The sequence below is a fragment of the Rattus rattus genome, chromosome 2 (genome assembly GCF_011064425.1).
Source record: "Rattus rattus isolate New Zealand chromosome 2, Rrattus_CSIRO_v1, whole genome shotgun sequence".
Classification (NCBI taxonomy): Eukaryota; Metazoa; Chordata; class Mammalia; order Rodentia; family Muridae; genus Rattus; species Rattus rattus.
Window position 1 is genome coordinate 4,052,140 of NC_046155.1, and position 14,305 is coordinate 4,066,444.

Consider the following 14,305-nt stretch of genomic DNA (forward strand, 5'->3'; position numbering starts at 1 on the left):
TTTGAGAATTAGCGATTGAATTAGGGCTAGAGGCATGGTTCAGAGAATGCTTCCTTCCCTTCCAGAAGGTCTGAATTTAGTTCCCAGCATTCACGTCAGGAGGCTCACTATATCCTGTACCTCCAGCTCCAAGGGATCTTTTCTCCTCTTCTGGCCTTTGTGGGTACTGTATACACACAGTGCACTTAAATGTGCTTGGGCACACACAGGTACATATCAGATGTTTTTAAAAATTCGGGGCTGAAGGGATGGCTCAGCGGCTAAGAGCTGTTCTTCCAGAGGATCTAGGTTCATTGATTTCCAGCACTCACATGTGTTTCCTGACAGTCTGTAACTCCAGTTCCAAGGGATCCAGGGCCCTCCTGGCCTTAGCAGATAATGCATGCACAGACAAACAAACAAACAAACATGCACAGACATCCAGACAAAACACCCCAATATAAAATAAAAGTCAATCTAAAACCATTTTTAATTTTTCTTTTTTTCTGAAATGAGGTTTCTCTGTCTAACCTTGGCTATCCTGGAACTCGCTCGTAGATCAGGCTGACCTTGAACTCAGAGATCTGCCTGCCTCTGACTCCTGGGTGCTGGATGTGTATCACCACTGCCCAGCTCCATTTTTTAAACTTAAAACTATTAGAGTGTGTGGGGGACTGGAGAGATGGCTCAGTGATGGAGAACACTGACTGCTCTTCTGGAGGATCAGGGTTCAATTCCCAGCTACCACATGGCAGATCACAACTCTCTGTGACTCCCAACATCTGACACTCTCACACAGACATACACGCAAGCAAAACAAGGCACATAAGATAAAAATAAATATTTTTTAAAAATTAAAAGAGTATTGAGACTAAGGAGATATTTTAGTAGTCAAAGAGCGAATGTGAGAGCTAGGGCTGGGATCTTCTGGTGGGCATGGCCGTCCACCTGGAATCCCAGCCTCTGAAGGCAGAGGAAGGCCGCAGTGTTTTCAGCCACTTGTGTTTTTTCCTTCTTCTACCCTTTCCACCCTTTCATCCCCCTAACACTAAATAGGAGAGGATAAGAAGGATAGAGAAGAGAGGAAAGAGATCCCTGAATAAAGTCAGGGGCTGGAAAGGGGGCTACGTTATTACTAGATTTAGGGACATCAAATTCTTTAGCGCAGTTTTGACCTCGGTCCAATATCTAGTTTATTCTTCTTTGTGACTACTTAACAAACCACAGCTTACAATAGCCACCAGCTTACCCTGCCTCTCGGGGCCCCAGCATTTGTATACCCTTTAAAAAGTTTCCAGAATTCCAGTGTAGAAATTATCTGTAGCTGGCAAAATCACGCCCCTGCTAGAGCAAGAGGCAAATCGTAGTCAGCCGCTGTGGACAGTCTGAAGCAGCCCCACTATGATTAAAATGAAAACATAATATTTCTGTGATTTTTTTTTAAAAGAACCAAAATTGTCACCTCAGCAGGGGATCCCTGTTGCAACCTGGTCAGCTGGACTGGTTGCATAGGTCAACTTAGGGTTTAGTTAAAGAGACCCTGGGCCACGAGTAAGGTGGGGGAATGATCAGAAAAGACTCCACACATCAGCTTTGAGCCTCTCTGTGCATGCATGTATGCATGGAAACACACGCACACGCACATATACACACAGAGACAGAGACAGAGAGAGAAAGGAATTATAGTATTGATTATAGCTCAGTTCAGGCTGATAAAATATTAGCACACCTCCTTTTGTTTGTTTCTCTGTTTTTTACGTTTTGGGACAGGATCTCTTTGTGGCGCTCTAGCTGGCCTAGAACTTGCTATGTAGACCAGATGTCCCTGAACTCTTGAGTGCTGACTCAAAAGGTGCAGTGCCCACAATTTCAAAAGCAAACGTGAATGGCTGTGTTGGTGGGTCCAGGTGACGTGCCCAGGGCTTTTGCAGAGTGCTGTGGGAAATGCTTGGTGAGACTTGGCATTGCCACAGCCTGTTTACCTCACGACTGTTTCCACTCACAGTGTAGGTGTCATTGTTCTGGATGGGGAGCGGGGGAGGGGATGTGTTTCCTAAACGGGGCTGTGGAACATGCTGATTCTGTAAATGGTTCTCTTGGAATACAGCGATGTCTGTGTGTTTAGGAGTTGCCCGTGGCTGTTCTTGTGCCACCAGGCTGAGGAAAGCAGCTCCCTCTGGGAGGTGTGAGAAAGCTAAGGTGCTCTCTGTCTGTTTGTAAAAGTCAGCTGATCCCTCTGGTGCAGGGGATGACTAACACACTTCAATTACCTTTCTTTAAAAACAATAACCAAACAACTCATCTTTTTTGGGTATAGTGGTGCATACCTGTAACTCTAGCCTGGGGGTCTGAGGCAAGAGAACTGTGGTGAGTCTGAGACCAGCCTGGACTACCCTGTTCCAACAAAGGAGGGCGGGACGGGGAGGCGGCCAAGAAAGAAGATTGCCTATATCTGTGTTACTGTTTATTTCTTGTGGTTACTTATTTATTTTCATGTATGCCCATCTGTGTTATATACACTGGTATCTGTGGAGAGCAGAAAAGGGTGTCAGATTCCCTGGAGCTGGAATTATGGGCAGTTATGAGATGCCTGCTACAGGCTCTGGAAACCCAGTTTAGGTCCTCTGCAGTGGCAGCAGAAACGCTTGACCACTGAGCCATCTGTCCGGTCCTTTCCTAATTCTTATTTGTTTTGGCTTTTTCAGACAGGGTTTACCTATTTAGTCCTGCTGTCTTAGAACTTGCTTTGTAGACCAGGCTGGACTCCTGCCTCTGCCTCCCTGTGCTGGGGTTAACGGCGTGGACCGCCACATCAGGCAGCTTTTGACTTTTTAAAGATGTCTTTGTTTTGTGTGTATGAATGTTTTACCTATTTGTATGCATGTGCACCAGATGTGTGCAGTGCCTTTGGAGGTCAAAAGAGCGTGTTGGATTCCCTAACTAGACTTATAGATGGTATTGGGTATTGGGGACTGAACACGGTCCACTCCAGCCAACGCCCCCTTCCCTAATTGTTAACAGTTCCTAGAGCATTTTCTGGTTGTTTGAAAAGTTCTTTGCCATATCTATACACACCCACAGAATTTTATTTTACTCGTGTATGTGTATAGTCACATGACTATATGAGCACATGTATGTTCAGTGCTCTCAGAGGCCAGAGAGAGTGTCAGATCCCTCTGAGGTAGATCTGCATGAGTTCATGAGCTGTCTGATGTAGGTGTAGCCCCTGGGCTCTGGTTCTCATGACTGAGCAGCACCTGCTCTTACCTGCTGAACCACCTCTCCATTCCGGCCCCTGACAGTCTTACTCGCTCCCAGATTTGGGTGTGATTACTGAGTGGAAGTGTTGCAGGTGTTTTTAAGACTCGTGATATGTGTGAAAATCACACACACGGGCACACACAAACGTCCACAAACGTTCTATAAAGGTCCTATCTTCCTGTGTTAGAGTCATCTGTTTGGAGACTCTGCTCTGTCTCATCGGTTGATATTGGACCTAACATGGCCCCTTCCCTTTCTTCCTCACCCTCTCAGACTATCAGCCGAGCCTTCATGAATGGGAGCTCAGTGGAGCACGTGATTGAGTTTGGCCTCGACTACCCTGAAGGAATGGCCGTGGATTGGATGGGCAAGAACCTCTATTGGGCTGACACGGGGACCAACAGGATTGAGGTGGCCCGACTGGATGGGCAGTTCCGGCAGGTGCTAGTGTGGAGAGACCTTGACAACCCCAGGTCGCTGGCTCTGGATCCTACTAAAGGGTAAGGACTGCTTTTGTCTGTCCTATGATCCAGGCCCCTCCCATCTGTTCACAGAGCCTCTGACACGGTGTGACTGGTGCTAACTGGTGACCAAGCGCTTAGTGCTAACTGCCAGGCTGGGCTGCTTGCCAGTAGACTCAAAGGTACAGGGCTGGCAGGACCCTAGAAGATTATCTTTCTCGTTCTTAGAGGGGAAACTGAGGCTAGCATTGGTGCTGCTGTCAGGTACGGAATCCTGGCTGCTTTCATAACTGCTGTCTGAAATGTCTCTAGGGCTAGTATCTTGGTGTCTGATTTTATACACAGTCTCAGAAAATTAGGGAGGTGGCTCCGTGGTAAAGTGGTTGCCATATATACTGAGGATCTGAGTGGGATCACCAGAACTAATGTAAAAAGGCAGAGACAATGTCGCTTGTAACACAAGCATTGGTGAACCAGGGACAGGCAGATTCTCAGGTTTGCTGGCTATCCTGTCTAGTCAAATCGTCAAGCTCCAGGCTCAGTGAGAGGCCTATCTCAAAATATGATGGAAAAATCGACGAGGAAGATACTCAGTGCTAACCTCTGGATGGACACACAACATGCGCGCGCGCACACGCACACACGCACACGCACACACAGTTCAGAGCAACTGAAGTCCTGTGACCAGTTAGATTACCTTGACCCGACTGATGCCATCTCAGACCTCCTTTCTGTAATGGTGACCAGACAATCCTTCATAGATGGCTGAGGGCACTTGGATTTATCCTGAATCCAAAACCAACAGAGTATCAGAAATGTTGGTTTACAAGCCCCTGGGCCTTGGCCTAAGATCAACCTAAGAAGGAGGCCCACCTTGGGAGCTGAGCCTAGAGGGCCAGGTATGGTCCCTTTAGGTGCAGGGCTCATACTCACTCTGTAGAGCATCCATGTTGCCATGGGAACAACTGAACCCTGCCTGGAACTGATGCTTTGAGCTCAGGTTGGCAGGAGGAAGAGAAAGGTCCAGGTGCTTCCATACCTTAAAATGAGGTGTGAGCATTCTTTTCAGATGTGCAGAGGAAGGAGGAGGGGCCCCTTCTGGGCTACCTTAGTGCCGGTCAGTTTTTCACTTTTGAGATCAGGGACTATCCATCTGTATTTGCCCACATCTCTCTCGATCCACAGGGCACACCAGCACTCAGCTGGCTTAGTTAGGATGTTGCCTGCTTTGGCAATCTTGTCTGATGGCTTTTCTGCATGTCCTGTTTGGCTACACATGGGTTCTTCCCATCTCCTGGGGAGAGTCAGCAGTGTGGCAGAAGCTTACCTGAGATCCGGCTCCTTCTTGCTTACTTGGGGGCTGTCACTGACCAGCTTCCCGCAGGGCAAGAGGGTTAAGTCTAGGAGGTGGTGGTTCCTCTCTGCCCTACAGTCTGTGTTAAGCCAGGAATCAACTAAGCCCTGCCCCTCTCCCCTTTACTGGTACCTTCCAGCTACATCTACTGGACCGAGTGGGGAGGCAAGCCAAGGATCGTGCGGGCCTTCATGGATGGGACCAATTGTATGACACTGGTAGACAAGGTGGGCCGGGCCAACGACCTCACCATTGATTACGCCGACCAGCGACTGTACTGGACTGACCTGGACACCAACATGATTGAGTCCTCCAACATGCTGGGTGAGACTGGTGGCCTCGAGGATGGGGTGTGGGCACATATCTCCATCTAACCCTGGCACCCTTACTGTAGTGTTGGGAGAGGCTTTCTGGGTTCCAGGTCCCAGTTGAACCCTGAGCCAGGGCTGGTATTTCACTCTCTACCACATGGTAGTGCTTTTCCTTGGTGGGGAAACTGAGGCTAGGTATGTAGTAGGGCTTGCTTGAGATCACCCAGCAAGGCCACTTTAGAACTCCCCAGGGCCAGATTCGGTCTCCACCAAACTAGTAGCACAAATTCCTTCTGTAACCAGACCCCTTTCTAACCTCTGTATTTAAAAACTAAGCTTTAATGCATAATATTTTTAAAATTTGGGTATTTCTGTACATGTTTTTACTTTGTAGAAATAGTTTTTTGATTGGGCTGTGGATCCGCTGGTAGAATGCTTGCCCACCATGCATAAAGCTCATGGCTTCAATCCCCTGCACATGAACTAAGCGTGGTGGTGTAGGCTGTAAGCCCAGCACTCACGAGATGCAGGCTGGAGGGTCAGAACGTCCAAGTCATCCTCGGATACATGAGGAATTTAAATTCAGTTTAGGATACATGAAACCGGATGGATGGATGGATGGATGGACAGATGGATGGACAGATGGACAGATGGATGGATGGAGAGCTATTTTTGAAACTTTAAGTTATATACAATTTTCTGCTTCTTTTGTGACACCCCCATATAAGACAAACATGTTCTCATATCACAAGCTTGCTTTTATTGGTACCCTATGTGCCATGATTAGAACACATAAGGAGACATGGGCTTGCACTCACAGGCTGTCAAGTGTAGATGTGCAGGACTGGACCCATGCCTCGTCCAGAAGCTCTGAGATCCTCTAGGCTCCTTCCTTGCCTAGGACGTTATGCTGTCCCTCTGGGCTCTGCCAGGCCTGTTCCCTGTCTCTCCCTGACACGGGCCTCACGCCTGTTGTATGCTGGGTGCATTAGTGTGCTGAGCCCTGGTCAACAGGTCGCAAAGGAAGACCGGTCTGCCCAATCCACTCTCTGTCGTCTGCTCTCGGAGGGGCCGGGCCTTACCTGCAGGATCTCAGACATCTGTTCTTTTTGTTTTTTAAGATTTAATTCTTTTTATTTATATAAGTTCACTGTCGCTGTCTTCAGACACACCAGAAGAGGGCATCAGATCCCATTACAGATGGTTGTGAGCTACCATGTGGTTGCTGGGAATCGAACTCAGGACCTCTGGAAGAACAGTCAGTGCTGTTAACCCCTGAGCCATCTCTCCAGCTCACACATTTGTTCTTTTCCATTGCTCCAAGTCTCCACAGGAATGTTACAGTCATGTGACTGTGGGCTCAGGTATAAATGGCCTGTGTGCTGAATAGAAAAGATGGAGTTAGGCATTGCTCATGCCTGGAATCCCAGGCGAGGCAAGAGGATCATCGTGGGTTTGAGGCCAGCGAGACTACACAGGTAGTCTTCTAGGTTTTCCTAGGCTGCAGACTTGAAACACCGTTGGAATAAGCAAACGAAGATACCATCTACTGAAAGCTCTCCTCTGAGTGTCTTTTGGCAGATGTATAGGTTTCTCCCTGAGGACACTGGGTGGGCTTGCCACATAGGTAGGCAACCGGTCAGCTTCATGAAGCGCTTGGCCGAGAGTCCTGTAAATCAAGGTTGACTGACTCTCCCAGACGCCCCCTCAGCTCATTGGTGTGCTGTGTCCCCGCACAGGTCAGGAGCGCATGGTGATAGCTGATGATCTGCCCTACCCCTTTGGCCTGACTCAATATAGCGATTACATCTACTGGACCGACTGGAACCTGCATAGCATTGAACGGGCCGACAAGACCAGCGGGCGGAACCGTACCCTCATCCAGGGTCACCTGGACTTCGTCATGGACATCCTGGTGTTCCACTCCTCCCGTCAGGATGGCCTCAACGACTGCGTGCACAGCAATGGCCAGTGTGGGCAGCTGTGCCTCGCCATCCCCGGAGGCCACCGCTGTGGCTGTGCTTCCCACTACACGCTGGACCCCAGCAGCCGCAACTGCAGCCGTAAGTGCCTTGATTCCCTCTGCATGCACCAGGCCTCAGCCCCTCAGCCCCCACTGTGGGCTGTGGTGGAAGAGAGCTTCTTGAGTTGGGTTGAGAGAGCTTCTTGTACATTGGATGGTTGGGCGGTCATTCACTGCACAGGCTTCATGGTATTGCCTGGTGACCAGACAAGGTGAGGGCAGAGCCCCTTAGCTAGTTGGTTCTGTGGGAGGTTCTTTAGACGTAGAAATTAATTAGGAGCTGCGGGACGGGGACATCTCAGTGTACTGCCAGCACTGTCCTAAGCGTTTCCCGTGGTGACAACCGTTTCTCAGTCATAGAACCTGAGGCCCTGAGGTGTGTCGTAACCTGCTCAAGGCTACGCGGCTAAGATGCGTTGAGCCACCAGAATGGCTCCTCAGTCTGTGTTCTTAATGCTGTAAGCCTGTACAACCCAGCCCTACGCTGACTGACCCAGTCGGTGTGGCTGTGTTCTTACACCCATGATAAAGTGAAATTCAGAAGGCCAGGGGGTGATTTCCCAATAGCCCTCTGTGAGTACAGCTGTGTCCCATTAGCAGGCTCCAAGCCAGTTACAGATTGGCCTCCAACTAGAACTGGACAGTTCTTGAGGCCTCTGTCCTCTGGGTCTTGTGTGTCACCCACGGGGTGGTGCTTCTTCCCTTCCCTGTGGAACCATTGAGGATCCTGAGATTTGAAAGGGTGGGAAATGTATCTGACCCTGAGCTGGTCTACAGTGGCCAGGGCCAGAGTCACCTCCTTGGGGTTGTTTTAAAACATACATTTATTTATTTATTTATTTATTTATTTATTTATTTAGGTTTATGTTATTTTGTTAACTTATATATGGGATGTTTTGCCTATCTGTATGTCTGTGCACTATATATGTATGGTGCCCAGAGAAGCAAGAAGGCTTGGATGTTCTGGAACTGAAGTTATAAACAGTTATGAGATATCACCTACGTGCTGGGAATATAACCCCAGGTCCTATGGAAGAGCAACCAGTGCTCTTAACTGTTGAGCCATCTCTCCAGTTTGGTTTTTTTGTTTGTTTGTTTTGTTTTGTTTTTTTGAGATAGAATCTTATTATGTAGCTGCCCTGCAACTTGCTATATAGACAAAACTGCCCTGGAATTCATGGAGATCCACCTGCCTCTGCTTTTCTGAGTGCTGTGTGTCCACCATGCCTACACGCTGGGGCTATTTTTGTAGGGCAGGTAGGGGAGTAGAAGTAAGAATGTTTACTGCCTAGGGTCTGGAACACTGTGACACGCTGATCCTGGAGGCTGCCTGGCACACATCTGAGTATCAGTTCCTGAATGTGGGCAGTTGGCCTTGGGCCTCAGGACCTGGGCTCCCTGCCAGGAAGGAGAGCCTGCTTTCTGATCTCGCCAAAAGCAGTTTTCCCCGTTCTGCTCTCCTTGGGCCTCTGTATTCACATTCACACTCCCATACTCCCCACCCCTTGCACACGATTTGAAAAATAATAAAAGCAAATCTCAGAATAAAGCCCGGGACTGGGGATGTAGCTCGTTTGGTAGAGTGCTGACCTAGCGTGAGCAAAGCAGTCCTAGCGTGGCATGAACTGGGTGTGGTGGTGCATGCCTGTGGACCCTGTACTTGAGAGATAGAGGCTCTCCGTACTTAAGAAGGTGAAGAGTGGAGAGTTCAAGACCATCCTTGATGGCTTGGACAAGTTCAAGGCCACTCTAGGCTACAAGATACCCTAGCTAAAAGGAAGGAAGGAAGGAAGGAAGGGGGGAAGGGGAAGGGGAGAATGAAAAATGGTATTTATTTATTCAGAACAGCCATACAGACTTTGGGATGATATCGGAAACAGCCTATCACCGTGCCAGCTGACAGTTCTGTCTGCCCTTCTCTAAGGGGTCCAGTGAGAACAGGGCTGGTCTGTAACCACTCTGGCTGCTGTATCCCTGGCCCCAGCCTCTCATCTACCACTCACTGATGCTCTCTGTTCAGTCTGTCTGCCCAGCACCCTCAGCTGGCTGGTGTTTTCTGCTAGGTCTGTTTGTTCAGCTTTTCAGCTTACTGATGCTTGGTGCTTGGTCTGTCTGTCCAGAGGTCTTAGCTTGCTCTACTTGCCACTCAGTCTGTCTGTCCAGTCCCTTAGCTTTCACTTACTAATGCTCTCTGCTCAGTCTGTCTGTCCCACTCCTTCACCCTCAGTTTGCTGATGCTCTCTGCTCAGTCTGTCTGTCTGTCCCGCTCCAGCGCCCTCAGCTTGCTGATGCCCGGCGCTCGGTCTGTTTGTCCCACTCCAGCGCCCTCCACCTTCTTGCTGTTCAGCCAGAAATTTGCCATCAGCCGGATGATCCCCGATGACCAGCTCAGTCCGGACCTTGTCCTACCCCTACACGGGCTGAGGAATGTCAAAGCCATCAACTACGACCCGCTGGACAAGTTCATCTACTGGGTGGATGGGCGTCAGAACATCAAGAGGGCCAAGGACGACGGTACCCAGGCAGGTGCTCCTGAGGGTAGGGTGTGGGAGATGCTCTGCCCAGAGCTTGCCCTGCTGGCTTTCAGGCTGCTCCCTTTTCTGGGCAGGGCATGAGCCAAACAAGGATTTGGACTCCAGTTATGTAATTATAGGTGTGATCCTGGCCGAGCGAAGCCCTGGAATGTGGTTAAGAGAAACTGGATTTCCCAGTTGTTGATAGGGGAGGGAGTTGGGTGGTAGTGGGTCAGGCTTTATGGATCTTTTGTCCAATGTGGTTTTCTGTTGCTTAGAAACACTAGACGCTTCCTTTATTTTATAAGATTCATGCCACCAGTCTTTGTGTGTGTCTGTGCACATGTGTGTGTATGCGTGTTGGGAATGAGACAGCCATGTCAGGTGTTTTTCCTCAGGAGTAATCCACAGGGTTTCTCACTGGGACCTGGAACTCACTGATCAGGCTAGGATGCTGGCTGGCAAGCCACAGAGATCTGCCTGCCTCCTCCTCTCAAGGGCTGGGATGACAAATGTGTGCCACTGTGCACAGCTTTCCAATGTGGGCCTGCCCCGCATGCCTGCCAGGCAAGTGCTTTTCCCTGCCATCTCTAGTGCAGTTACTATAGAGGAATGAGCCTGGGCAAAATTAACAAACAATTGGGCCTGTGAGACAAAGAGCCTGGTAGGCTTGGAGAGAGGACTCAGTGGTTAAGAGTACTGGTTGCTCTTCTAGAAGACAGTTTGGTTCCCAGGGCCATGTGGTGGCTTTGAAATACCTGTAACTCCAGTCCTAGGAGGATCCAGTGCCCTCTTCTGCTTCCTTGGGCATGCCCATGGTACAGAGACATGTATAGAGGCAAAATACCTGTACACATTAAAATAAATAATAATACTAAGAATACCCCCTCCTCCCAGTGACACATGGAAAGCAGGTTGGGGTTGTGTGGTGTTGGAGCCCCTTTGCCTGGCCAGTCAGTCGCTCCTGCATCTGTGGGTGTGACGCAGCAGGGACTCAGTCTGTGAGCTGGATGAAATGGTGAAAGCATCTTGGGAAACAGGGCTGGAAGGGCTGCAGGTGTGGCTGGATGTGGTTCATAGCATATGAACGGAGAAGTGTGCGTCATCCAGTCTTCCTGGAGCCACATGCCAGGACAAGTGTCTACGCTCACTTATTTATTTTTCCCATTTTGTGTGTGGTGCACATGTGTATGTCCGTTTTGCATGTATAGGGTGTATCTTTCTGTGCACATGCATGTGTATGTGTGTATTCTTGACAGTGATGTTAGGAATCTTCCACCTTACTGAGGCAGGGTCTCTCAGTCAGACTGATAGTCTTGCTGGTCCACTGTCTCTGCCTTTTAGGGCCGTCATGGTCAGCCTATGTGAATTTCTGAGGCTCTCAACTACGTGTGCAGCAAGTCCTTTAACCCTTGAATTGCCACCTCCATTTTTGAGACAGGTTTTTCTGTATCCCAGGCTGGCCTCAAACTCAATATGCAGCATAGGCTAGCTCCTCATCCTTCTGCTTCCTGTCTCCCAGGTTCTAAGACTACTACAGTTGTGTGTTAACTCACCTGGCTTTTTCATTCTTTTTTATGTCTCCCTTAAATGAAATTGTGTATTACTGAATGCTAAGCCCAGATTTTCTTTAAAATTTTATTATGTTTATTTACCTATTTCATTGAATATATGTGTGTGAGCAAGTACATGGTTCAAGTGTGGAGGTCGGGAATTTTTGGGAGTCAGCTCTCCTTCAATATATGGATCCTGGGAGTCCAACTCCAGTGTCAGGCTTACCAGCAATCATCTTTACCCAGTGAGCCCTGTTGCCAGTCTAATGTGTTTTCTCTCTCCCTCTCCCCTCTCCTGCCTCTGTCTGTTTCTCTGTTTCTGTCTCTCTGTCTTACCCCAACCCCCCAAACCCCTCTCTGTAACCCTGGATGTCCTGGGACTTGCTATGGACACTAGACTGGCCTGGGATGCACAAATATCCCCCTGCCTCTGCCTCTTAAGATATGAGATTAAAGACATGCACCACCACACCTAATTAGCCCAGTTTTCTTTCTTTTTTTTAAATTTTTTATTAGATATATTTCTTTACTTACATTTCAAACGTATTCTCCTTCCCGGTTTCCTGTACATAAGCCCCCCTCCCTCCCCCTCCCCCCTATATGGGTATTCCCTCTATATATCCACCTTATTGCCCCCTCCCATATTCCTCTGCATTGGGGGGGGTCCAACCTTGGCAGGACCAAGGGCTTCCCCTTCCTCTGGTGCCCCAACAAGGCTATTCTCTGCTACCTATGCAGTTGGAGCCCTGGGTCAGTCCATGTATAGTCCTTTGGTAATGGTTTAGTCCTGGAAGCTCTGGTTGGTTGGCATTGTTGTTTTATGGGGTTGCCAGCTCTTTCAACTCTTTCAATACTTCTTCTAATTCCCTCCAAGGGGGTCCCGTTCTCAGTTCGGTGGTTTGCTGCTAGCATTGACCTTTGTATTGGTAGCCCAGTTTTCAAATCTAACAGAGCTGAGCTTCCCCCTGTGTGAACGGTCCAGGAAGGACCTGCCTCAGGAGGCCTGTCACAAACTGTATGACAGCTAAGTGGAGGAGAGCTTACTCCCCTGGGCTAGTCTACAGATCTTCTTTGGAAATGTAGACTTTTTAAAAAAATTTTTAATAAATTAATTTGCATGCGTGCATGGGTTCCTGCGTGTTTGTGTGTGGCTATGACTGGACACAGTTTGACCCCTTTAAACTGAATGTCTGTTTTAGTTACTTTTCTCTGGCTGTGAGTGATATAACACTCTGATGAAAATAACTTACAGAAGAAAGGATTTGTTGCACAGTTCAAAGTTCAGGCTGGTAGAGCTCAAGCTAAGGAGGCAGAAGCATAACCAGGCAGCTGTCACATTGCATCCATAGTCAAGTGTGCCAGGTGTGGTGGCACACTTCTAATCCCAATGCTTGGGAAGCAGAGGCAGGTGGATCTCTGTGAGTGATTCTAGACCAGCCAGGACTACCTTGTGAGATATGTCTCAAAACAACAGTGTATCAGCAGAGAGCAATATCTCAAATCAACAACAGTGTATCAGCAGAGAGCGATGTCTCAAATCAACAACAGTGTATCAGCAGAGAACGATGTCTCAAATCAACAACAGTGTATCAGCAGAGAGCGATGTCTCAAATCAACAACAGTGTATCAGCAGAGAGCAATGGATGCTGGGCTGTCTGTCTGTGGTCTTTCTTTCTTTCTATTTTTTACATTTATTTCTTTATTGAGGTATGTGCCATAGCATACATGCTTGGGAGCAGGGCCACAGGGTAACTTGTGAGAATCTGTTCTCTCCTTCTACCCTGTGGATTCCAGAAAGCAAACTCAGGTCATCAGGCTTACCAGAGACCCTCACTGTCTTCCATTTTATGCAACCAGGATCCCAGGCAGGGAATGGTGCCACCCACAGTAGGCTTTTCCATCTAGATTAACCCAATCAAGACAATCTCCCACCAGTTTGCCCAGAAGCCAGGTGACCGGTCTCCCAGGGAATTCTAGATGTCATCAAGTTGACAATTTAGGCAAACCACCACCACAAAGTTCATATGATAAAAATTCTAAGTGGCCAGCCTGGGCCTGGTAGATTATCAAGTCATAGCTACAGGTTGGACTCTTCTACTCCTCCTCCTCCCCCCGACCCCCTCCTCTATTTCCTCCTTCTCCCCCTTCCCCCTTCTTCCCCTCCCTCCTCCTCTCCTCCTCTGTTAGTGGTAAAGATGAGTGGCTGGTTCTTCAACCCCAGGTTGGACCAGTGACTCCAGGCTGTTACTTCCCAGTCAGTCACCTTGAGTACTAACTGATGACTATAGCTTCTGTGTAAGAAAACCCCATGGTATAAATCTTCTTAAAGTCCCTGTGACTTTCAGACCCCACCTGCCCTACACCCCTTGCCCGCCCCAGATAGCCCTCTGCCTGCATCTCTGCCTGTCCATCACTTGCTGTGTGTCCTTGCCTTGCTCCACCCTTTTACCCACTCGCCCAGCACCTGCCCTATGCCCCTTGCCCTGCTCTGTAGTGTCCAAGAAGAGAGGAGTCCCCTGCTCTCTGTTCCTACTCTCCTGGCTACTGAATTAAAAGAACAAGGTTTGGACATCGAAAGCCAAGAGCCTGAGTCCTAAACAGTGGAACGAAGGGATGAGGTTGGGCTTCAGGACTCCTGTCTGTCGAGTTGACAGCCTGCCAGTGTCCTCTGGTGGATTCCCTCATGGCACCTAGAGTCTGGTGTCCTGTTGGGGCTCTTTCTAGTTGTTCTGTGTATTCCTAAATGGGCATACCACATAGATTTAAGTTGAGGGTTACCAGAATGGCTCATGGGTAAAGGTACCCAGTGGATGATCTGAATTCAAATCCTGGGACCCGCGTGGTGGAGGA

The 14,305-nt window shown here is 48.8% G+C and overlaps 1 protein-coding gene across 1 annotated transcript in view; it reads left to right on the forward strand.

Annotated features, from left to right (window-relative positions):
* The window catches only part of Lrp5 (LDL receptor related protein 5), a 103,612-nt gene that overhangs the window by 66,653 nt on the left and 22,654 nt on the right, over nt 1–14,305 (forward strand). Inside the window, exons 10-13 of the mRNA XM_032891291.1 lie at nt 3,514–3,740; nt 5,195–5,379; nt 7,106–7,429; nt 9,712–9,911. Coding sequence (XP_032747182.1) covers nt 3,514–3,740; nt 5,195–5,379; nt 7,106–7,429; nt 9,712–9,911 — 936 coding nt within the window. The remainder of the gene's footprint in view (nt 1–3,513; nt 3,741–5,194; nt 5,380–7,105; nt 7,430–9,711; nt 9,912–14,305) is intronic.